Genomic DNA, 26,559 nt, shown 5'->3' with positions numbered 1-26,559 from the left:
GTGGTTGAGAAACACTGCATTAACTAATAAAACCTTTTTGTAAAGTGTTACCAGTAAAACTAAGCCTCCTGCTTTCAATTCCCCGAACAAACATGTAACTAATACAATGAACATGCTCATCAAATTCGTCAAGAGAACTGCAAAGGAGCCAAAAACAATGCTTAGGGAAAGTTAAACATACATCACATGGTAGAAAGACCAACATCCCTCCATCTATCAAAATACCTCCAAGTCAGGAAGTTCAAAGACCCTTCCTTTTCAGAGCAGACTGATGCAACTGTTTTACAGCCGTTTCAGTTTCTGAATGAAAACACAGCAACAGACTCTATCCGTCCGTCACCTTCTGGAAAAGTCAAAAAACACACAAATCCTGATAATCACAAGACATTTATTCACTAACACCACACAAAAAGCTGCATAAGGAGCGACAGATGGCCAAATATGATCACGTCTTACAGCAGAGGATTGAGTCTTACAATCATCTCACGACTCTCTCTTTTCATAAAAACAACAGCATGCTGAAGCTTGCTTGATATAAATGTATGATAAATGTACTGAATGCGACACTATAGGACAGTGTCAGCAGGACGCCATCCCTGTCACTCCAGCCTGACCCGTTTCCTTGGTGACGGGGGCGGGTCTAGAGCGAAGGCCGTGGGGGATGAGGGCCGAGATTCTGGGATGTACTCCATACAGTATTTCTCAATGTACGGCCCTGCTATGTTCCACACCTGATTGCAAGAGGAATGAAACAAGACGGAGTGAGAATTTAAGAGTTAATGACTTTCTTATAGTCTTCAGTAGAAATATTATAATACTACTGCTCTGATGAAAGCCTATATACAGTTGAAGTCAGAGTTATAAGACCTCCTGTATATCCCCCCCCCAATTTCTGTTTAACAGAAAGTTTTTTTTCAACACATTTCTAAACATAATAGTTTTAATAACTCATTTCTAATAACATATACACGGATTTCTTTTATTTTTGCCATGTTACAGTACATATTTGACTAGATATTTTTCAAGACACTAGTATTCAGCTTAAAGTGACATTTAAAGGCTTAACTAGGGCAATTAGGTTTGGTCAAGTCATTGTATAATGATGGTTTGTTCTGTAGACTATTGAAAAAATATAGCTTAACCCTCGTGTCGTGTTCACATCTCAACCCTTACTTAAGTGTTCCCGGTCAAAATTGACCAGTCTATTTTACTGCTCTTAAAATAGCAAAAAAAACCCACAATTTTAATTTTTATTCAACATTCTTTAGCTGTGAACAATGTCTTAATGTTGTGTTTAACATGAATTTGACAATAGAATAGAATTAATAGAATTAAACATAAAATAATTGCAGTGAAAAAACAAATAGGCACTGAAAATATTTACAAATTGAACAATAGATGAAGAAATCCAAATACTTTGTTTCACTATCAATGGACAGCTTGTTAAAATAATGATCTCTGGGTCTGATCAAATAAATTGAAATTTTAATCCATCTGAATGACTTTTCAGCCAGCATAGCGCAAACAAACATTTCCTGTGTACTGAGTGCTCAAACTGTCATTCAGTCCTTCAATTGGACTGTATTAGTGTTCTAATGTAGGGAATGATGACTGAGGGTATGTACACAGAACTTGCACTAATTATATTTTGGTCATTTTTGAATTGGATATCCATTCGAATCACTGGTACAACCCTTCCTACTCCCCAAAAACTGTACTTATCCAGAGCGAGCAGAAGGGCAGCCAAAATCACTCTGGACCCCTCACACCCAGCACACTGCCTCTTTGAACTTTTACCTTCTGGTCGACGCTACAGAGCTCTGCGCACCAGAACAGCCCGACACAGAAACAGTTTCTTCCCTCAGGCAATCCATCTCATGAACACTTGATGATAATAATTGCGAAACCAACATCACTACTTGCCATACACTTTTATACACATATACACTTATTTAACAACACACTTTACATGCCAATTTGCACATAACAGCTGCACAAATAACGTTGTATATAGTAATAAACATGTACATACACTTGTAAATCTGTATATTTGCACTCACTACTTACTTCTATTTTTTTAAATATATTTATTATCTGTTTTTTGTCCTGTCTCTGTTATCCTGTTGCACTGTAGAAGCTCTGTCACGAAAACAAATTCATCGTATGTGTAAACATACCTGGCAATAAAGCTCTTTCTGATTCTGATTCATTTCCTATGGCGGTCACTTTTGACCGGGAACACCACAGGTGTAACAAGGGTGAGTAAAAAAATTCTATGAAAGAGGTGATCATAGCTTTTATATGTTCAAGAGCATAGTGAGGAGGATATCATGAGGCCTTGAGGCAATCAGATGTAAAACAAAATATTGTTTAAATATCTGACATGCCCCGCCTCCTTCTAGACGCTTCTTATTTGATGCACTTGAGCTCAACCACTCTCACTGCCAGAGCGGTGATTTAACAAAGCGCTAATTGCTTGTTTTTTTAAAGGGGAGGAGCTACACTATATCCTGCCCTCTTTTTGTGTTTTGGTTGTGATTACATCAAACATTGAATAGAAATGCTGGTTCAGATATTAAATATTGTTTTAGTTGTAACTCGGTTAGATTTGACCCGAACATGTCAGGAAGGTTAAAGGGGCTAATAATATTCACCTTAAAATGTTTTTATAAAAATTAAAAACTGTCATTTTTAATCTAACCCAAATAAAAGAAACAAGACTTTCTCCAGAAGAAAAAATATTATAGGAAATACTGTGAAAATTTCCTTGCTCTGTTAAACATCATTTGGGAAATATTTGAAAAAGAAACAAAACTCACAGAAGGGCTAATAATTCAATGCGTGCGGTGTGACATCACTTTGCAGAGACGATATTGGTTAAATGTTGGCAAAGTAGAACACTGAAGTAGCTTGAAGTGGAAAGCGCGAGTATGTCTGCAGTCTGGAGGTATTATAAAGTTGATGACGACAACACTCCCATAGAAACTGTGAGATATGTAAACTTGGGATTGCCTGTCAGGTATTTTAAGTTGAGGTGCTATTTGTTTTTACATTAGATTCTTTTTCTATTTACTGTTGCACTAAAGTCCAAAAGTGAAGAACTGATGTTATTTATTACTTGATTGTTCAAGCTACCACACAGAAGTGCTCTGTTTGTTAACAGAGTTGCTGAATGTTAAAATAAGATGAATTAAATGACAAATAAGGAACATGCTGGATCTGTTTCTTCGCTCTTATTTATTCTTTTTTTATGTATTATAGAAGTGTCGGATCAAGATTCGGCATCTCGGTAGATACAAATCAAATCACTCTGACTCTCGGACTCTAGCGCAAAAAAAACCTGTCACATATGTCACAATGATCAGATGTTTCCTTAAGTACCGTTTTACCAGTGATAGGGTTGCCAGGTTCAAGAAAATTTTACAGCCCTATGACAACTCAAATCCTGCCCAAAAAGAATGAAAAGTGGCCCAGTTTTTGCTGGAATCCCACAATAAGAAAATATGGTTTTAAAATGGTTTACCATATCTATGATATTTTGTACACATACTTATAGATACATTATACTGACACCAAGCGATATTCCTATGGCAGAATTTAATATGTGACGTGTCATCACACGGTTTTACTCACTCACTTGCAGCATTTTTTGGGTTGCCAGGTGTACACTGCCGGACCAATGTCAATTAAGAAATGATTCATTTAGTATATTTTGTATTCGCCAAAAATAAACGTTTTGGCGGTTGCGGCACATTATGAAAGTAGCCTAAAAAACACAACCCGCAACTTCATATTTATTCCAGCAACTGCATGTGCAAATTGTGCAGGAAAACTGCAACCCTGGCAGCACTGATCACCACTGTTTATTTTGTTCAGAAGGAAACACACAGTATGTTTTTACAAGGGCTGGGTATTCTCAGTTTGGCACTTTGATTTCATTCTCATCTACATGATTCAATTGGTTATCAATATTACTTTTAAAAACAATTGTTTTGCAGATATGGGATCAATATTTAAATATAAACACGTATAACTGATACACTGCCACACAGCTATTACTGGAATACACTTTTACATTAACCACAAAGAGCATAGAATCACCAAGAGGCGACACTCTAGTGCGATTTGGGAAACAGCCACTGAAGGGGGCGCGGTGGCCATTTTGGAATTAAAATTCCAATAGAGCAACAGCATATTAGAAGTCTGTAAAATAAACTATTAAACGTGCTGATGATTGTGATCGTGAGTGTTGTATTGTCGTATTTCAGGTTGTATCTCAGCTTTAATGCGCTTTTTAAATAAATAAATAAAAAACAAAGCAGCTGCTTGTCATCACGACAGCAATAAGATCCAATGGACAGCTGACCTCTTTCACTCCAAAATGGCGGAATTCAGGTCTGTTGCTGGGCACTGCTGTTGCAATGTAAGCGTTCTATTGAGTGTTGCCTCTTGGTCATCCTAAGCTCTTTGTTAACCAGACAAAATTGTTTACTTTTATTTTTACGCTATAAATAATAAACTATTATTAATTTGAATAATAAACACCGACAATAAATCCTAAATATAAACACAAAATGCACAAGGTAAGCATTAACTGTGCAATGCAGTTAGTGTAGAAAAGATGGGAACGTACAACTACAAAATAAAATTGAGGATTGATGATTAACAACACTGTAGAAAATGCAGGGTTCCACACAATTCACTCATATTGTCCCAACACAAATTAACTTAACACTTTTAACAAATTTATGTGGATTGAACATATAAAAATTAAGCTGTCCCAATGAAATCGCAAGAATTGTGTTGTTTCAGCTCATTTTAAATAATAAACATGTTTAAGGAATAAGACATATTTAAAACAGGCCATACATGCCAACATAAGCTACCGTATAAGACGGGAGGCAAATTACTGATCATTTCCTCTGAATTAAAGCTCGCACATTATGGGTCAGTTACCTTAAAACTGAACATTCCAAAAAAGGTTTTGCTGTTAACCGGTAATCATTGACTTTCATGGCATTTGTTTTACCTTCAATGGTTTGTCAATGGTTACCGGTTTCAGACATTTTTCAAAATATCTTCATTTTTTTGCTAAGTAATAGAAAGAAACCACTTGACGATCACTTAGGCTAAGATAAATATAGTGAATGCATGTTCATTTTTGGGTGAATTATCCCTTTAATAATAGATTCCTGAATCGATATTGTTTTGTCAAATTGAAAATCAATTCAAATCAAAGAATGAATAGAAATAAAACCTTCTGATCTACGAGAAGCCGATGGACTGCTTCAATATCTGGAGCCATGAACCTGTCTTTAATCCAGGGCCTGAGGAATAGAGAAAAGAAGAGATGAATGAAGGAAAGAAGCTTTGATAATTATTAACCAGAAAGTTCAATATATTGGTGGTTCAGGAGTTAGTGTATTATCCTTCCACCTACTTTACTGCAGCACGCACGAGGTCATACACTTTCTCCAGTGGGGTCGTGGTACGTAGCGGGCGTAGAAACTCAATACCCTGACAGGCAGCTAACAATTCAATAGCCAGCACTGTAAGAACACAGAAACAGGGCAGCTTAGATAGCTCCAAAATAACCCATTTCTGATCTCTATCTGTACATTCGGGGAAAGAAAACAAAAAATGTAAAAAATATCTATCTATTTTATTTTATTCATATTTGAATAGTATGAGGTCAAAATTATTTTTAGGAAATGAAAACATGAGGGTAAATCTATTTAAATCTATAGATGTACATATTACTCAAACAGACCATATAAGTGGGGTTTATTCATAAACTAATTTCGAGAGGATCACGTGCTTATGATTTATCACAGCCGGTCACGTATTAAGCTAATCAGTATCATCCAATCATATGAGCCATAAGCTACTATAAATAACCACAGTCTTCAGTCCATTTTATCTTCGTTTGGAAGAAACCCCCCTTCCTCCCCATTCTCCTCCTTCACTATAGATCGGGCGGCACGGAGGCCCAGTGGTTAGCACTGTTTGCCCCACAGCAAGAACACTGCCAGCCCTGGTCCTGCCAGGTCAGTAGGTGTTTCTGTGAGGAGTTCGTATATTCTCCCCGTGTCTGCGTGGGTTTTCCCTGGGTTCTCCGGTTTCCTCCCACCATCCAAATATATACATCATGCATAACAATCAAGCATTTGTCTAGCCCCCCTTTTTCCTCACGTGTTCCCTTAGCTACTGCAAACGGGGAGTTCTGAGATCCACCGAGCTCAGGCTCCCCTCTCGCTCTGCAAACGGGAGGAAGCCCCGGGCTCGAGGATCCCTTGAGCTCGGGGCTCTCTCCCGGGACAGCATGCCAAACAAGCTTTTGATGAATCATCAGCTAAGTGTGAACTCTTGAAAAGGGATGATAGAGAAGCTTTGTGTCAATATTTCACTGTCACATCTGATTTTTACATTTCATTTATACCCTAATGAATCAAGATTATTCTTCAAATAATTCTTCCTAAAATGTGGAGAATTTGGAAATGTGTTGATTGATGAATAACAAGAGAGAGGTCATAAATATTGATGTAAAACACGGATTTTAGTTTGTTTTGCTGTTGTTTTTCCTTCTGTATTATCTGCAGTGTTGGGGAAAGTTACTTTTTAAAGTAATGCGTTACAATATTGAGTTACTCCCCCAAAAAGTAACTAGTTGCTTCTTTTAACTTGTTTTTTTTATTTAAATAGAGGAGCTCTGCATTTAACAACACACTGTTTAACATACACCTTCAATTACCTTTAAAAAATAAACTAATAAAGAAATATTAGAATAACGTTACCTTCTAAGAACTTCCTGACGCTAAACATGTCGTATATACAAATGAATGAAAGTTGAAAGCAATGTGTTTGCTACTTTTGTGTTTTCGTCTGTTTTAGTTTAGTAAAATCACTGTCTATTGAGACTAATCCCCTTTTCTTCCTGGTGTTCAAAATAATGAGAATACTTTCATTATAGAAATGTAAGGCTCTGCCATCTTGGTTTCTGTCTGTTCCCGCGGGGAGCTCATTCTCTCATTGATTTAATGTGATTACACTAATTTTAATTTAGCAAATTATTTATTTAAAACGAATTAATTGTTCTGAAAAGAGGACTACGCAGTGGCGCAGTAGGTAGTGCTGTCCCGCTGGTTCGAGCCTCGGCTGGGTCAGCTGGCGTTTCTGTGTAGAGTTTGCATGTTCTCCCTGCGTTCGCGTGGGTTTCCTCTGGGTGCTCCGGTTTCCCCCACAGCCCAAAGACATGCGGTACATGTGTATTGGGTAGGCTAAATTGTTCATAGTGTATGTGTGTGAATGAGAGTGTATGGGTGTTTCCCAGTGATGGGTTGCAGCTGGAAGGGCATCCGTGGTGTAAAACATATGCTGGATAAGTTGGTGGTTCATTCCACTGTGGCAACCCCTGATTAATAAAGAGACTAAGCTGAAAAGAAAATGATTGAATAAAAATAAAATTAAAATTAAATAAAAAAAATTATCAAAATAAATAAATAAATAAATAAATTAATTAATTAATTAATTAAAAAAATTATAAAGTATAAAATATAAAATAAAATATAATATGAAATTAAAATTAAATGTTAATTAAATACAAATAAAGGGGGAAGAGGGATGTTTATTGTATATATTATTATTATTATTGTTATTATTATTTTTCTTTTGCTAATTGTTAAAAAAGTCCTGATACTCTGTTTTCTTACATTGTACATGTATATGTATATTTTCCTGATAAGTGGTGATTTGTTATGCAAAATATCGCTGAAATAACACTCATCTGAAAGCAACTTTGCCCACCAATTCTTCAAAACAGAACTGGCATTTAGAGTTTAATAGTGTTTTTACAATTTGTGCTTTGGAGCTCCACTAGGGGGCGCCATAACAGTAACAACTTCTGCTAAATGAAACAGTAAATGATGTCAGTGGGTAAATGTGAGGTTAGTGTCTTGTTTTGGACCTTGCTCGACATGTTCCACCACTCTGAGGGCTTTACGCGCAGCCCAGCCTCCCATGGACACGTGATCCTCGGTGGCCGCGCTAGTGGACAGAGAGTCAATGGAGGAGGGGTGGCAAAGCACTTTGTTCTCTGAAACTGCAAAAAAAAAACAACCCATAAACAAATACATCCATTTTAGTTAATGGTCAACATGAGTCCAGTACAGTAGTCAAAATTAAACTTTTCCACTATTTGGTTAAGGAACTACGCTCTCCTGAACTTTGCGATGCTAACCGAGAGCTGCAGCGGTGCAGTGCGCAATCATGAATCCAGAGTTCAGGCCTCCCTCGTTGACCAGAAACGCAGGTAGTTCACTGAGAGAGGGATTGCAGAGACGTTCGATGCGCCTCTCGCTGATGGAGGCCAATTCATGCACCCCGATCGCCAAATAGTCAAGAGCCTATAAGAAAGGAAAAAGAGAATGAACATGGACGTTGTCCAAACAGTTTTGCTAAATGCGGTATGATGAGAGATACCTTTGCTGGATATTCTCCATGGAAGTTTCCACCAGATATGGTCTCCCCTCTCTCTGCAAACACCATCTGATTTACAGTTAAAGTGAAGGCAAATGAAATCAAAAGCAACCATATGATTTTGTAAGCTTACATTGCTAGTTTTGTGGTGAACAATTCATCTGTGCATGTCATTAGGAAACACAAATAGTTTGCCCTTGTAATCTTTAATCCACATCTGAAAATGCACTTGTTTGTTTTAAATGAAAGACAGATTATGTCTGTCTGAGGTATTGGGCGTGGCTAACATACTTAACCACACCCCTTCCAGCTATCAGTTTTGTCAGCAAACAAAAATGGTGAGGAGGAGGAGTCTATTAGGTTGCAATAACTCTCCCGAAACCTTTTCCTAATCTTTTTGAATGACTTTACTACATCCAATCAGCTTGCGGAAGAAAAAACAAGCCAAGCCCACTGTTTTCTCATTTATTACTCCGTCTCTCTAGGAACTGCGTCACAATAGGAAAAAAAAAAACGGTCGCAGCTTCCGGTTCATGCAGACTTTATAGTCGCTATGAAATCAAAATGGACTCTTTTTTTATATGTATATAGTAGATCTTGTTTTAATCAATGCTTCTGTGCTTTTCATTATTTTGTACAAATTAATTTGCCCTCATTAACTTTAATCAAGCACCATAACCTTTCCTGTCCCCTTAAAACAACTTTTCTTCACATTCTGATTACAAGGAATTTCTTTAGGGCGTGGCTTTCAGTACTTTAGGGCGGGGCTATCAGTGCTTTAGGGTGGGGCTATCAGTGCTTTAGGGCAGAGCTACCAGAGCTTTAGAGCAGGGCTATCAGTGCCTTAGGGCGGGGCTATCAGTGTTTTAGGGCGGGGCTATCAGTGCTTTAGGGCAGGGCTATCAGTGCTTTAGAGCGGGGCTATCAGGGTTTTAGGGCGGAGCTATCAGTGTTTTAGGGCAGGGCTATCAGTGTTTTAGGGCAGGGCTATCAGTGATTTAGGGCAGGGCTATCAGTGTTTTAGGGCAGGGCTATCAGTGATTTAGGGCAGGGCTATCAGTGCTTTAGGGCAGAGCTATCAGAGTTTTAGAGCGGGGCTATCAGTACTTTAGGGCAGAGCTATCAGTGCTTTAGGGCAGAGCTATCAAGAGTTTTAGAGCGGGGCTATCAGTACTTTAGGGCAGGGCTATCAGTGTTTTAGGGCTGGGCTATCAGTGTTTTAGGGCGGAGCTATCAGAGTTTTAGAGCGGGGCTATCAGTACTTTAGGGCAGGGCTATAAGTGTTTTAGGGCTGGGCTATCAGTGTTTTAGGGCGGAGCAATCAGTGCTTTACGGCAGGGCTATCAGAGCTTTAGGGCAGGGCTATCAGAGCTTTAGGGCAGGGCTATCAGTGCTTTAGGGCAGGGCTATCACTGTTTTAGGGTGAGGCTATAGGTACTTTAGGGCAGGGCTATCAGTGCTTTAGGGCAGAGCTATCAGTGCGTTAGGGCAGGGCTATCAGTGCTTTAGGGAAGGGGTATCAGTGTTTTAGGGTGGGGCTATAGGTACTTTAGGGCAGAGCTATCAGTGCTTTATGGTGGGGCTATCAGTGCTTTAGGGCAGGGATATCAGGGGCTATCAGTGCTTTAGGGCAGGGATATCAGGGGCTATCAGTGCTTTAGGGCTGGGATATCAGGGGCTATCAGTGCTTTAGGGCTGGGCTATCAGAGCTTTAGGGCAGGACTATCAGGGTGTGCCTCTTTTCTACTCGGAACTCGTCCAATCGTCAATCTTCCTTTATTTTGTTAGCAACGCCCGTCTTTCAACAATCTAGTTGGTTTCCAAAGAACAAAATTATGCACAGCCCTACATTTTTTTCTCATTTCAGGACCGTTTCAATAGTAGGAAAAAAAGGACAATTTTAACTTTCGTTTCATGGCAACTCTAAGGCCAGGAATGAAAAATAGGCTGGTGTAGTAACAGCATTGACCAGCAGGAGCCCAATCAGACAATCATTAGCTATGTTTCCATTGACCTATTTTTATCTGCATTTTGGATATGCGCATAAAAAAACGGTTGATGGAAACGCCAAGATGCATAATTTTGAGATGCATTATCTTGAGAATGTGCATAAAAACATATGCGCATAACTGAGTAGGATAAACTGTTTATCCGATAAGAAAAGATCCTCATAAACTATGAAGGAAACACTTTTACCGAACAAATTGCAGTTTGTGCTTTAAAAAGGTCATGTGATTTTGTTATAAGAGATCATGTGATGATAAAAATGTGTGTGAATGGACAAACCAGCATGCTGACTGCATTGTAAAACATGTTGTTTTGGTCATTCAAAAACACCTTAACCATTTCAGTATCAGTGTTATTATATTATTAATATCCTCCAGAATTGTTAAGAGCCTCTCTTGCTTCGTGTCTCACGCCTTCAAATGCTACCACACGTACCGAGGTTGTCGGCATTGTCTTCTGAAGCGCAAGTAATTTATTATATATAAAAAAGTATATTCACGAACTTTCTCCAACCGCAACAAATTCTGTTATTACTTTAGATATTTGGCGCCAGTTAATCAGTTAATGTTCTCTTTGACTTATTGAATGGAAAGGCTGCTTTATTTGCACATCTTTAGTGCAATATTCCAGTTTTGCGCATGAATTTAATTTGCATCTTTGGATGGAAACATAGCTAATGATACAAAAAAAGTGTCCGGAATATCTTCATTTTTCGTGAGAATTTGAGGTCACATAAGCAAGAGATATTGTGATTAACTTTCAGATTAAAAAAGGATACAGGATTATCTGTGGCACTGTTGATTTCTGTATTAATGATTTTCTTGACGAACTCAATCGTGTCATTGACGATTCCGTGGACCTGCAAAATATTAAAGCAAACTGAATTAAAATACAGTTAACATTGGGCCAACTTTTGTAAATGTATTATTTACAAACCCTTTTATTTGCTATAATTTAAATTTAATTTAATTGTATATTGTATTTTGGTTGTGTGATTTCTTTTTATTAAATATTACTATTCAGGTTTAAATGTAATTTTCATTTAGGTTCAGGTTAAGTTAAGGGAAATTGAATTGAAATATAGATTCAACCAGTCTTGCTGTTAATTAAACTAGCTTAATTGTTGTCATTTGTTTTCATTACAAGTTTAGATTCATTTAAAAAATTATCTCAAATTGTCTTGTGGCTGTATTAATGTCCATATTATGAAAAATGTTTTAGTCTCTGATGATAATCCTGGTGTTGTATTGTATCATATCATATTGGGTTTTTTTTAAATGCCATGTCAGCTTCATTGGCTATCTTAATGGCAAAAACCATTGAGAATAATACAAATATAATAAATACAATACAAACCAATCAAACTAAGAGAAACACCAGTTTGTTACATCAAACGTTTTACATTAATATATGTTGATAATTCAGATTTTTTTTCTGGCAGAACTTTACTGAATAATTGAAGTCCACTTCATAAAAAAGTCTTCCATACAAACGCAATGCATATAAAATATTTAACTCTGGTTATAACAACACAAATAATGAGCTCTTGCATTACCTGTGGACAACAGCGCATGGTGTAGGCATCTTGAACTCTGTCACAAAACCTATGGCTCTCTACAGTTATCAAAAAGAAAGAAATTCGATTTTGCCGCCAAATGATAAAACAACTGGAACACCAAATGAAGCACACGAACACAGCAAAATTGACCTGCGATTTCAGAAGGGTGGTGATCAGAGTCCAACAGTGAGCGAAAGCGCATGGCCACTTCCTTCTGTCCTGGATGAGGTCGCAGTTTATGAATATCTGCAAAGAAATGTACTCTTGTCATTCACCACTGTATAACCAAAGTATGGAGAACTAGAAGAGAGCTTCATTTGTGACTGACTTTATATCTGTATTAAAACATCCACAAATATGGGTGCATCTCAATTGGCTCCCAAGATCATGAGTCAGTACATTAAAAAAAAATACAAATAAATAAAAATCCCACTGAAGTTTGTCATTAACTGTTTGTAACCTTTCGATTTTTGTTAAGTCATCTGGAATGGCAAAGAAAGCGTTCTTGCAGGACTCCCAGAGTTTATCAAGATCCTTCAGATTCATCTTAAGTGCCTCCGCCTTCATCTTACCCCAGATATGCTCAATAATGTTCATGTCTGGTGACTGGGCTGGCCAATCCTGGAGCAGCTTGACTTTCTTTGCTTTCAGGAATTTTGCTGTGGAGGCTGACGTATGAGAAGGAGCGCTATCATGCTGAAGAATTTGCTCTCTCCTGTGGTTTGTAATGTAATGGGCAGCACAAATCTCTTGATACCTCAGGCTGTTGATGTTGCCATCAGATCTCTCACACACCCCCATACTGAATGTAACCCTAAACCATGATTTTTCCTTTTCCAAACTTGACTGATTTCTATGAGAATCTTTGGTTCATGTGGGTTCCAATAAGTCTTTTGCAGTATTTGTGATGATTGGGATGCAGTTCAACAGATGATTCATCGGAAAAATCTACTTTCTGCCACTTTTCACAATGATCAACTAAAAGCCAAGTTATTATTTGTTGCTCTTATAACTGGGATTGACGACAAGACTTTTGTCAGGTAGTAAATCTAGCTGTAGAAAAAGCCAGATCCAATTAGTTCAATTCTATAAGATTGGTTTAATATTTGGTTCGAGTCCCAGCTATTTCAGTTGGCATTTCTGTGTGGAGTTTGCATGTTCTCCTCGTGTTCGTGTAAGTTTCCTCCGGCTGCTCCGGTTTCCCCCACAGTCCAAAGACATGCGGTATAGGTGAATTGAATAAACTACATAAAACCAAAGATAAACATCCACTGATGTTAGACTTTGGTCTTGTATGGATATCATATCATGACGTCAAAATGATGTTGGATTTTATTAGTTATAGCCACAACCAACCAAATATTAACGCTAGCTGACGTCAGTATTAGATGCCAGCTGATGTCGGCATTTGACGGCAAATTGATGTTAAATTTTAATGACCTGAAGTTGCAACCAAAATAGACCTAAATTAACGTCATATCACGTTGTGTGCCTAATCTGTGTGTGTGTTAATCCACTGGAAAAAAAAGTTGGTAATTTTTAAAGTCTGATCATTTGCTTCCACGTTTGGAGTAGCGCTCCTTCTCTGATGATGTCAGATTGACGCAGTCACAATATTATTAACTACGCTACTATAACCGCTAGTTAGCGATTAGTGAAACATCCGCAAAAAGAAAGCCCCGCCCTCTATTCAATATTCCGTTACAGTTGGAAGTACATCGACATACTGAAATAAAAGTTTCAGCAACTTCCGGTAAACACCAACTCATAGTGAGCACTGTTACTCACAATGAAACAATGCTGCCAGAATTTTGTGATTGAAACACCCCTTGAAATGGCCGATTAGCCATACCTGCCAACATTCACGTTTTTCATTCATCAGGTAGCTGATTGAGACGCACCCTATGTTTTGTCTCCCAAGTCATGTTTTGTCTGACAAGTCTGAAAGAGTTTCCTGCATTGTTTACAATTTCTGTCTGCAAAACAGAAAAACAGTGTCTAAATATGTCTGCTCTCATCCAGCACATCAAACACTTCTTCTTTTTTCCTCACCACTATCAAAGGCCTTGGTGGTGCCCTTAAGGACCTCCAGGGTCAGGGCAGCAATGATGTCAGCCTGTCGGGCGATGGCCTCCGCTCTCTCCACGGCCTCTGCTCCCAGAGAAGTGATCATCTGTGTCCCATTGATCAGAGCCAGACCCTGTGGACAGAGATAACAGATATAGACGTAAACATACTGTAGAAACCACCCAATAAGATTTGTGTCTCAGTAACTACCCAGAACATTTTATTAAAGGATTTCTCCACTTTTTTTTTTGGAAGTAGGATTTACATTTACATTTACATTTACATTTAGTCATTTAGCAGACGCTTTTATCCAAAGCGACTTACAAATGAGGACAAGGAAGCAATTTACACAACTATAAGAGCAGCAGTGAACAAGCGCAATAGACAAGTTTCAGGTGTGTAAAAATCTAAGAAGCAAAACATTAGTAGAAATTTTGATGAGCATATGAAGTTTTTATTACTGGATAAACTGTCCCTTTAACTCCAGAACAAGAAAAAAAACTGTTGAAATGAAAAGATTTTCCACTCTGGCCAATTGAAATAAAATAATATAAAAAATAAAAAATAAAATAAAATAAAATAAAATAAAATAAAATAAAATAAAATAAAATAAAATAAAATAAAATAAAATAAAATAAAATAAAATAAAATAAAATAAAATAAATTTAAATAAAAATGTAATTAAATAAAAATAAAACACAATTAAATAAAAATAACATAAAATATAAAATATATTTTAATAAATTTTTAAATAAAATAAAAAATTTAATAAATAACAAATAAAAAATAAAATAAAATAAAAATTTAACTAAAAATCAAATAAAGGAAAATTAAATAAAAAAATTTAAATGTAATTTTATAAAATAAAATAAAGTAAAGTAAATTTAAATAAAAAAATTTAATTTAACTAAATTAAAATAAAATAAAATAAAAGGAAAAATAATATAAAATATAAAATAAATTAAAATGAAATAAAATATAAAATAAAATTTGACTTAAAGAAATTATTAAATGAAACTAAATTAAAATTAAATAAAAAAATATTTAATATAATTTAATAAAAAAAATATATAAACTATAAAATAAAATATAAAATATACAATTAAATTAAAATAAAGTAAAGTAAATTTAAATAAATTTTTTTATAAAATACAAAAAAAAAAAAAAAAAAAAAAAAATATATATATATATATATATATATATATATATATATATATATATATATAATTAAATTAAATATAAAATAAAATTTTATAAAATAAAAAATTTAATAAAAAAAATGTAATGAAATTAAATTGAAATAATAAAAATAAAAAACTAAATGAAATAAATATAATATTAATAATAAATATATTAAAATAAAACTAAAAATAATTTAAATTAATTAAATCTAAAATATTAAATAAAATATAAAGGAAAATAAAAATTAATTAAATTAAATAAAACAAAAGCTACTTCCAGCAATTTTTAAATGTTAAATTTGAAATAAATGTTTTCAGATCTTCATAGATTTAAACATTTAAATTTTACTCAAACCCATACCTAACAAATCAAGAAAAAAAAGAGACTAGATTTAAATGTTGAATTGCCTCCAAGAGCAGCTCCACTGTTAAAAATCTATGCAGGTCAAGGACATCCATTTCTGACCCACAAAACAGCTCTAAGTCAACAGAGATAAACATGTTGACTGCACAATGGGGGGATTAACCGTACCTCCTTTGGCTTCAGAGATATGGGCTTCAGACCGTGCGCCTCCAAGACCTGCGGGCAATTCAAAGGTCAGACGTGACTGACGGATAAATGAGCAGTAAATATGTTTACATGCTGTTTTCATTATTGATTCACAGTCCACGGCGTCCAATGGCAATAAGCTCACGTATTTGGCGTCCGCCCAGCCGCTTTTGGGCGACCACATCTTGCCTTCTCCCATCAGGCCGAGGGCGAGGTGAGACAAAGGGGCCAAATCTCCGCTTGCTCCTACCGTACCTTTCTCCGGGACGTAGGATAAACAGGAGGCTGAGAGCAGAGGAAACAGTAAAACACCTCAAGTACAAAAACTTCCTTGAGGAGAAGAGTTCAAAGGAAGCGTTTGCTAATGTTATTTGAAGAAGATGCAGGAGCTTACATAAAAGTATTCTTTGAAATGACACACCATGTTTCATATGCCATGCCAGAGATGTAAAAAACCCCAACAATAGTCTCCTTCAGCTAAAATAAGGATAAATGTACCGTTGAAGGCCTGTATCATGCTGTGCAGCGTCTCCGGTGAAACCCCGCTGTGTCCTTTGGCCAAAACATTAATCCTTAGAGCGAGCAGCATTCGGGTTCTTTCGGGACTTAAAGGGCTTCCCAGACCTACATTGACAGATAATCAAAAATAATAATCATATGGCAAACAGGATCAAAGGGGGTTCAATAATGTCAGTCAGTTCATGACAGGACCATTTTTGAGCCAATATCTTAGAAATCTTACACTGACCAGCCACTTTATTAGGTACACCTTACTAGTACCGGGTTGGATCCTCTTTTGCCTTCAGAACTGCCTTAATCTTTCATGGCATAGATTCAACAAGGTACTGGAAATACTCCTCAGAGAGTTTGGTCCATATTGACATGATAGCATCACGCAGTTGCTGCAGATTTGTTGGCTGTACATCCATGATGCGAATCTCCCTTTCCACCACATCCCAAAGGTGCTCTATTGAATTGAGTTTGGTGACTGTGGAGGCCATTTGAGTACAGTGAACTCGTGACATGGCGCGTTATTCTGCTGGATATAGCCATCAGAATATGGGTACAGTGTGGGATGGACATGGTCAGCAACAATACTCAGGTAGGCTGTGGTGTTGACACGATGCTCAATTGGTACTAATGTACCCAAAGTGTGCCAAGAAAATATCCCCCACAGCATTACACCACCACCACCAGCCTAAACCGTTGATACAAGGCAGGATGGATCCATGTTTTCATGTTTTTGATGCCAAATTTTGACCCTACCATATAAATGTCGCAGCAGAAATCGAGACTCATCAGACCAGGCAACATTTTCCCAATCTTGTCTTGTCCAATTTTGGTGAGCCTGTGTGAATTGTAGCCTCAGTTTCCTGTTCTTAGCTGACAGGAGTGGCACCCGGTTTGGTCTTCAGCTGCTGTAGCCCATCTCAAGGTTGGACGTGTTGTGTGTTCAGAGATGCTCTTCTGCATACCTCGGTTGTCACAAGTGGTTACTTGAGTTAGTTGCCTTTCTATCAACTGGAACCAGTCTGGCCATTCTCCTCTGACCTCTGGCATCAACAAGGCATTTTCACCCACAGAACTCCCGCTCGCTGGATATTTTCTCTTTTCCGACTACTCTCTGTAAACCCTAGAGATGGTTGTGCATGAAAATCCCAGTAGATCAGCAGTTTCTGAAATACTCAGACCAGCCCATCTGGCACCAACAACCATGCCACGTTCAAAGTCACTTAAATCACCTTTCTTCCTCATTCTGATGCTCTGTTTGACCTGCAGCAAATCGTCTTGACCATGTCTACATGCCTAAATGCCTTGAGGTGCTGCCATGCGATTGGCTGATTAATGAGCAGTTGGACAGGTCTACCTAATAAACTGACCCGTGAGTGTATAAAGAAAAAAGACTCCCTCAATTTGATGACAGTTGGGTTAATATTGTGTAATACTGTTACAATATAAAATAAATGTCTATTGTTTTAAAAATGTAATTATTTCTGTGAATTTTCAGCTATATTAGTATATAATTATACCAATATGCTGCTCTATGATTGGTTCTTATTATTGATACTATGTTGATTTGGAAATAGGCTCATTTTACCACATCCTTAGAGTTAAGCAGTTGAGTTTTACAATTTTTTGAATCCATTTAGTCTATCTTTGGGTCTGACGAGAGCACTTTTAGCTTAGCTTAGCATGGATCATTGAATCAGATTAGACAAATAGCATCTCATTTACATTTACATTTAGTCATTTAGCAGACGCTTTTATCCAAAGCGACTTACAAATGAGGACAAGGAAGCAATTTACACAACTATAAGAGCAGCAGTGCTATCTCGCTCAAAAATGATTAAAGAGTTTCAGTAATTTTCCTATTTAAAGCTGGACTCTTCTGTAGTTACATTGTGTACTGAAACCTGATGGAAAAATGAAACGCTGATTATTTGTAGGCTGATATTGCACCTCCTGCAGCCAATCAAGTTCCTTGATTATTACGCCGGCATCAGAGTATAGCAAAGACTATAGAATACACAAGATGTGTTACTCGTATAGATTAGAATGAGGAAAAATGTAACAGTCAATATGGCAAATGAAGCCCCGCCTACTAGTACAGGAGCCAATCATCGATAACTATAGACTGACGTTTCTTTGGGGGAAAAGCACAACAGTTTTTTGCGTGCTTTTACGACAGTTTGGTGGTCAACAAACGCACTGGAATCTCAGCGAATACTTGCTTCACAAACATAAGAAATATATCCTCATAAAGCTAGAAATCTGTACTTTTAAATGAACCAAGTGCACTTGAAAACAAAAAACAAAGGTTTTTTTGTTTTGTAATCTGTATAAAACGAACGCGAGGTATAGTCCATCCTGTCAAACGCACATCACATGACAGCAACTACTCGAACGCCCACAAACGTGTAAAAAAAGAGCCGCTGTCATTTCTGGATGAGATTCGCCATCAAGACCAAGCTGTGGATTACTTCTGATGACCAGCACGATCAGACGAGACATTATCAGAGGATGATAATAATTAGAATGACCATAAATGAGGTTGGTGTCGTGATCTTGTTCCTTTTAGGTGCGCATGCGTATTAGCTTAGGCAACCTAAAAATATGCTGATTTTGTTTGTTTAGAAATGAAACTTGAGACGGTTGATGTTTAATTTTATTAGTGATTCCAAATATATAACGTAATCATACGCTTGGCAAACAGATTTAAAGAATTTGATGTTTCCCCATTCAGACAGAATGCTCGAGCATACTGCCCGAGAGATGTTTCAAAGATGGCCGCCGAGTGAAATGACTTGCCTTAAAGGGACTTTGAGTATAGTTCCTAGCTACATCCCCTATAAAATAGAAAGATTTCATTTTGTGTCAGTATTAGTACACAATGTAACTACAGAAGAGTCCAGCTTTAAATAGGAGAATTAGTATTTTCCAAATTTTTGAGCGAGATGCTAATGGTCCAATCCGAATCAATGATCTATGCTAAGCTAAGCTTAAAGCGCTCCCACCAGACCCAGAAATTGGCTGAATGGATTCAAAAATGGTAAAACTCAACTGTTTTTGTGTTTCAGTGTTCCTTTAAGGATATTTTTAAGAAAATAATGTTTAAAAGAAGTCTGTGTATACAGTGGTCCTCGCTATAACGCGGTTCACCTTTCGATGCCTCGCAGTTTCGCTGATTTTTTGACATGGTTTTTTAAAAACTTGCAGCGCAATATGTTCTGCATCCTGATTGGCTGTAGACCATTGTTAATTCATCTCCTCCATGTCTCCTGTACAGAATGTGTTCAGCTTTCCAAATTAACATAAATCTTCGATCGCTAGCAGTGTGAGTTCCAACATGGATGCAAAAAGGGCCATAACTGTCCGCAACAAGACCATCGAAAAAAGGGGGGTCACACACCGTGCACCACACAGCGTCATACATTTTAGAATAGTAAATATAGGTTTATATAAGAGTATGCACACCGGCGCTGCAAGTCAGTGGCTGTCTGTGGTGCCCAGATACGATTTCAGTTCTGTTCATGTGCGCGGCGCATCCATTGTGGGATCCCCTTAATGATGGAGTCTGCTTTAGTTTTGTGGATCAAAACATTACACTGGTTGCCAACATTAAAGCTTTATGAACCTTTTGCTGACAGCGATGAATGTTTGTGCCTGACAACAGGTTTTGATCTCTGGTTTCATTCTGTAATACTAGACTTATTTTTCTATGAAATTTTGAACTTTGAGTTTTTAAACACGAGAGAAAAGTGTGAAAATGTTAATGTCTGTCTGAGAAAAGTGTGTAAAGTGTGTAGTGAGGGGTTTTACAGCCTTAAAACATCTGTAATAATTGTAAAAAATAAACCGGACTACTTTGCCGATTTCGCCTATTGCGGGTTATTTTTAGAACGTAACTCCCGCGATTAACAAGGGACCACTGTATTTCACTTGAATGTCACACCTGATGAGTGCGAGCGCAGAAGGTTTTCCTGAAGTTCCCTGTAACAGAAAAATAGCAGTTTTAATTACGCCTTATTTTCAATGCAAAAGGTTTCAGGAGTGGAAAAACTAGTGAACAACTTTGAAATAATATACGTACTTGAGCTTGCTAACTGGAATGACAGTCCGTGCAAATTTACCAAACCCTGTAGTGATGCCATACACAACTGGAAAAAATACAAATAAGAATCATAAATGGGGCAACACAGTGGCGCAGTAGGTAGTACTGTCGCCTCACAGCAAGAAGGTCACTGGTTCAAGCCTCAGCTGGGTCAGTTGGCGTTTCAGTGTGGAGTTTGCATGTTCTCCCTGCGTTCGCGTGGGTTTCCTCCAGGTGCTCCGGTTTCCCTCACAGTCCAAAGACATGCGGTACAGGTGAATTGGGAAGACTAAATTGTCCGTTGTGTGTGTGTGTGTGTGTGTGTGTGTGTGTGAATGAGTGTGTATAGATGTTTCCCAGAGATGGGTTGTATCTGGAAGGGCATCCGCTGCGTAAAACATATGATGGATAAGTTGGTGGTTCATTCCGCTGTGGCGACCCTGGATTAAGCTGGATTAAGGGACTAAGCTGACTAAGCTGAAAAGAAAATGAATAAATGAATGAATCATAAATGGGCCAGATTATTCATTCATTCATTTTCTTTTCAGCTTAGTCTCTTTATTATTCTGGGGTCGCCACAGCGGAATGAACCGCCAACTTATCCAGCATATGTTTTATGCAGCGGATGCCAGGGTCACTGGGAAACACCCATACACACTCATAAACAACAGCCAATTTAACTTACCCAATTCACCTATACCACATGTCTTTGAACTTGTGGGGGAAACCAGAGCACCCGGAGGAAACCCACGCGAACACGGGGAGAAAATGCAAACTCAACACAGAAATGCCAACGAACCAGTGACCTTCTTGCTGTTAGGCGAACGTGCTACCCACTGCACCACCGTGTCACCCAGGCCAGAATATTATTTGATAAAAAGAAAGTTTTATGTAGTATTAATGAGCAATATTTATACATTCATGCTGATGTAAAAATGTCAGCTAATTTTATGATTTTACAAACAGCATTTATGACCCTTCCTACACTTCAAGAACTGTACTCTTCCAGAGTGAGTAAAAGGGCTCGCAAAATCACTCTGGACGCCTCACACCCAGCACACTACCTATTCGAACTGTTACCGTCTGGTCGGTGCTTCAGAGCACCAAGCACAAAAACAGCCAGACACAGGAAAAGTTTCTTTCCTCAGGCTGTCTACCTTATGAACAGTTAAATATTCCCCTACTGTGCAATAAATATGTGCAATACTTTCTCATACGCACTTGTACACAGCACCTTATATCAATATACAATGCAATACTCTCTACATTCGCACTTGTACACAGCACCTTATAACCTGTATATTTATAACAATCTGTACATACAACTCAACATCCAGGTTTCTTCACTAACCGCATCTGTTTAATGTTCATAATTTTTTATTATTATTTTATTTTTTTGTTTTTGTTATTATTTTGTGTTGTCACTTGTCACTTTATGTACACTGGAAGCTTCTGTAGCCAAAACAAATTCCTTGTGTGTGTGAAGCACACTTGGCAATAAAACTGATTCTGATTCTGATTCTGACAATTCCTGCTATAATGTCATATACCGTGGTTTCTGTGGTTGCTAAGGTGTTCTAAGTGCTTGCTAGTGCATCTACTGAATAACATTCTGGCTCAATGTATATAAGAATAAATCTAATTTCTCTCTTGGGATCTATGACTCTATGAACAATTAAGACACTTGTCCAGGTTTTATTAAAGTTAAAATGTTGATTTACATAGTTTACTTCAGTTCAAATGAACTCTGGTCTGGTTGCTCTCTTGTTTTTCCCAGTGATTTTGCATGATTACAGTGTAGAAATCTTTTTTTTAAAGAAATGTTCACTGAATGATTGTGAGAGGATCCCGAATGGTTCTTTATGGTGAAAACCCACTTTTGAAACCTCATTTTTTGAGGGAAAACCACATACATAAAGTCAGAATTTTTATATATTTCCTGTATATTTTCCCCCAAATTTTTGTTTAATGAAAAGAAGATTTTTTTTCAACACATTTATAAACATAATACTTTGTTCTGTAGAAAATTGAAAAAAAAAATTACTTAAGGGGGTGAATAATTTTAACCTTTTATTCTAGCCGAAATAAATCAATTAAGACTTTCTCCAGAGGAAAAAATATTATAGGAAATACTGTGACAAATTTCTTGCTCTGTTAAAGATCATTTGGGAAATATTTTTAAAAGAAAATTTTTACTACCACTGTATATTTCCCATTCTCATCAATGTAGTGTGTTGGGCTCACCTTTGTTTTCTTTCACAATGGTGTCCAGAAGCTCTCTGGATTCCACAACTTTTTGCTCGGCCTCTGGGGTCAGCTGAGGGGCAGATTAAAATATATCTTATAAATGTTATTGACTATAAAACTCATTTTTACATCCATGATCATCAATCCACGTACCTTAATCTTATAGAGGCCTTTGCCCAAATTCACCAGATCGGTTGAGGTCAGGCTGTTTCCATCCAGAGTAATGTGCTGAAGACAGACAGTGCTAATGACGGTAACAGTGTTGTACATTTAGTACTAAGAATGACTAAATACTTACTTGTTCTGGTTCTCTGTATGCTCTCGTTCTGTTTTTAACACTCACATTAAGGACATATACAGAAGTGATTAAAGTTTACACATTAAAGAAACTTTCCAAAAGATGAAAGAATCATTTACACACAAGTTTATATTTCGCCAAACAATAAAGCAATGATTTCAAAAGTGGGACAGGGTGAATATTTGAAAGGTAAAAGTTTTTTACATGAAGCTGCAACGAGAACTGTAAATTCAATGCATTGTTTTAATATAATTCATTTAAGAAATATGTCATAAAATGCAGCAAAATAATAATGAAAAAAAAAGAATATATGTATTTAAGATGAACTTATATAAGCTGAAATGACCAATTTGAAATTTTTGATTTTATTATATAAGACAATATATAGATATAGATATTAACTTTATTATACAGTGTATCCAGAAAGAATTCATAGCGCTTCACTTTTTCCACATTTTTTTTAATGTCACAGCCTTATTCCAAAATGGATTAAATTAATTTATTTCCTCAAAATTCTACACACAATACCCCATAATGACAATGTGACAACAGATTTTTAGAAATTGTTGCAAATTTATTAAAAATAAAAAACCTGAAAAATCACATGTACATCAGTATTCACAGTGTTTGCCGTGAAGCTCTAAATTGATCTCAGGTACATTCTGTTCCCACTGATCATTCTTGAGATGTTTCAGCAGCTTAATTGGAGTTCATCTGTGGTCAATTCAGTTGATTGGACATGATTTGAAAAGGCGTACACCTATATAAGGTCCCAGGGTTGACATTGCATGTCAAAGCACAAACCAAGCATGAAGACAAAGGAACTGTCTCTAGACCTCCGAGACAGGATTATCATAGGCTGGGGAAGGTTACAGAAAAATCTCTGCTGCTCTGAAAGTTAAAATGAGCACAGTGGCCTCCATCATCCGTAAGAGGAAGATGTTTGGAACCACCAGGACTCTTCCTAGAGCTGGCTGGTCATCTAAGCTAAATAATCAGGCGAGAAGGGCCTTAGTCAGGGAGGTGATCAATAACCTGATGGTCACTCTGTCTGAGCTCCAGCGTTCTTCTGTGGAGATAGGAGAACCTTACAGAAGGACAGCCATCTGTGCAGCAATCCACCAATCAGGCATGTATGGTAAAGTGGCCAGACGGAAGTCACTCCCCACCTGGAATTTGCCCAAAGGCATCTGAAGGACTCTCAGACCATAAGAAACTAAATTCTCTGGTCTGATGAGACTAAAATTGAACACTTTGGAGTGAATGCCAGGTGTTACGTTTGGAGAAAACCAGGCACCACTCATCACCAGGCTAATACCATCCCTACAGTGAAGCATGGTGGTGGCAGCATCATGCTGTGGGGATGTTTTTCAGCAGCAGGAACTAGAAGACTAGTCAGGATAAAGGGAAAGATGAATGCAGCAATGTACAGAGACATCCTGAATGGAAACCTGCTTCTTGCAGGTGCTCTTGACGGTTCATCTTCCAGCTGGACAATGACCCAAAGCACACCGCCAAAGTATCAATCGAGTGGCTTCACAACAACTCGGTGAATGTCCTTGAGTGGCCCAGCCAGAGCCCAGACCTAAATCCTATTGAACATCTCTGGAGAGATCTGAAAATGGCTGTACACCGTCGCTTCCCATCCAACCTGATAGAACTTGAGAGGTACTGCAGAGAGGAATGGGCAAAAATTCCCAAAGACAGGTGTGCCAAGCTTGTGGCATTATATCAAAAAGACTTGAGGCTGTAATTGCTGCCAAAGGTGCATAAACAAAGTATTGAGTAAGGCTGTGAACACTTCTGTACATGTGATTTTTCAGGTTTTTTATTACTTTTAATAAATTTCCAACAATTTCAACAAATCTTTTTTCACATTGTCATTATGGGGTATTGTGTGTAGAATGTTAAGGAAATAAAGGAATTAAATCCATTTTGAAATAAGGCTGTGACAAAAACAATGTGGAAAAAGTGAAGCGCTATTAATACTTTCCGGATGCACTGTATATAATAATTATATATTAACAATCAAAATAATAATAATATTTAGATATAGATATTAACTAAGATATTAACTTAACTATATATTAATTAAATATTAACTATTAATATATTAACTATATCAAGATATCTAGACATAAATATTAACTATTAATGCATTTTTTATTTGTATTATTTTATATTTTCATTGTAACTTTAAACATAGTTTTTGTTGTTATTTTACACTGACTTAAGTCTATATTTCCATAATGTAGTTTGTATTTTACTTGAAGTTGTATTTTATTCATTTTATTTTTATTCAACTTACTTAATCAAGAAGTTGTCTAATGTCAACTAATGTCGGCGTCAATAGCCTAGTGGTTAGTGCACTGACATAAAGCCCCGTGGTGTTCACAGTGACCTGAGTTTGATTCCCGGTTTGAGGTCTTTTGGCGACCCTTTCCCTCTCAGCTCCCTATAGACCATTTTGAGGGATGTAAGCAATAGCAATGGTCCTAACATATTTCCTGTTATACATATTTAATTTCTGTAGCTTCTGAGAATCAAAAAAGATCTACATATTGATAAATAATGTTATGATCCCTATTATAATGTTAAGTCATGATTGAATTGCCTCTTTTTACAATAATGCAGTTGTTTGACAAAAAGCAGAACATGTTTAATGGCCAATGACAACACTACATTGAAATGGTCTATACTATCCTGTCTGTAACTTCCACTGTCCTTTCCAATTAAAGGTGAAAAACCCCTAAAAATAATTATAATAAAAATAAGTTTGACATAATAATAAAAATTGTAGTTAAAATATTATACTGTAATACATTTAAGTCAAAAATTAAATCTATTTAATTTTAAATTAATGTTTATTTCATTTCAAGTAATGAAAAGAGTTTTATCTTTATGATTTTGGTTATAATTTTAGAAAAACTGTCCCGATAAGCCTTTAAAATCACATTTCAATTTGGGGGTTTTCATTGCAAATATTGATCTATAGATTGAATCCCTGCTAGTTTGATCAACTGAATGAATCATCTATATGCATTAATTAATTAAAACTGTACCCAAAAGCCATAATAAAAGATACAGATGCGACGTCGCAGGCTGACTTGGAATGAAATCTTGTGACATTGTATCTCCTTCAATAGCTGAAGACGACAATAAAACACACATTACTCCTTTATATCATAAAACAACATTCAACAGTTTTGTAACATCCTCAATCTGTCGACCAATCTCTCCACAAACAGCCAACAAATAATTCATATTACCAAGTTCAACAAAGTCATTATCCTCGAGCACATCTTCTATGATATCATCATTGTCCAGCAGCCCAAAACCCTGACACCTCCTGACCATGAAACACACTTCTTTGACATGCTTGATTCCTCCGTTGTCAGGTTTGTTCTTGACGTATCGTTTGAGGGCTTCGAAACCCAACCATTTGACGGTGCTGGTGGCATCTTTACATGGGACGGTAATCCACTCGTCCCGAACGTGGACCGTAAATCGAGGCATTAGTGCTGGACTGAGCAAATCACAGGTTAGACACCTGTAGAGTGTGATGAGCCACAATGCAAATGACTT

The 26,559-nt window shown here is 36.9% G+C and overlaps 1 protein-coding gene across 1 annotated transcript; it reads right to left on the bottom strand.

The window, feature by feature from the left end:
- Nucleotides 1-371: 371 nt before the first annotated feature.
- On the bottom strand, nucleotides 372-26,559 carry hal (histidine ammonia-lyase). Its single transcript, XM_056451722.1, has 20 exons — nucleotides 26,244-26,559; nucleotides 26,060-26,120; nucleotides 22,975-23,002; nucleotides 22,830-22,904; nucleotides 22,674-22,746; nucleotides 20,430-20,496; nucleotides 20,292-20,329; nucleotides 16,337-16,462; nucleotides 15,984-16,123; nucleotides 15,821-15,868; nucleotides 14,093-14,240; nucleotides 12,191-12,286; nucleotides 12,038-12,096; nucleotides 11,261-11,341; nucleotides 8,479-8,544; nucleotides 8,237-8,402; nucleotides 7,964-8,098; nucleotides 5,441-5,549; nucleotides 5,258-5,327; nucleotides 372-731 (listed from the first exon to the last, which is right to left on the bottom strand). The coding sequence occupies exons 1-20, from the start codon at nucleotides 26,488-26,490 to the stop codon at nucleotides 600-602; spliced, it is 1,965 nt and encodes a 654-aa protein (XP_056307697.1). The 5' UTR covers nucleotides 26,491-26,559; the 3' UTR covers nucleotides 372-599.

Source organism: Danio aesculapii, chromosome 25 (genome assembly GCF_903798145.1).
Source record: "Danio aesculapii chromosome 25, fDanAes4.1, whole genome shotgun sequence".
Classification (NCBI taxonomy): domain Eukaryota; kingdom Metazoa; phylum Chordata; class Actinopteri; order Cypriniformes; family Danionidae; genus Danio; species Danio aesculapii.
The sequence above is the reverse complement of the archived record's forward strand: the minus strand, read 5'-3'. Positions and strand labels throughout refer to the sequence as shown.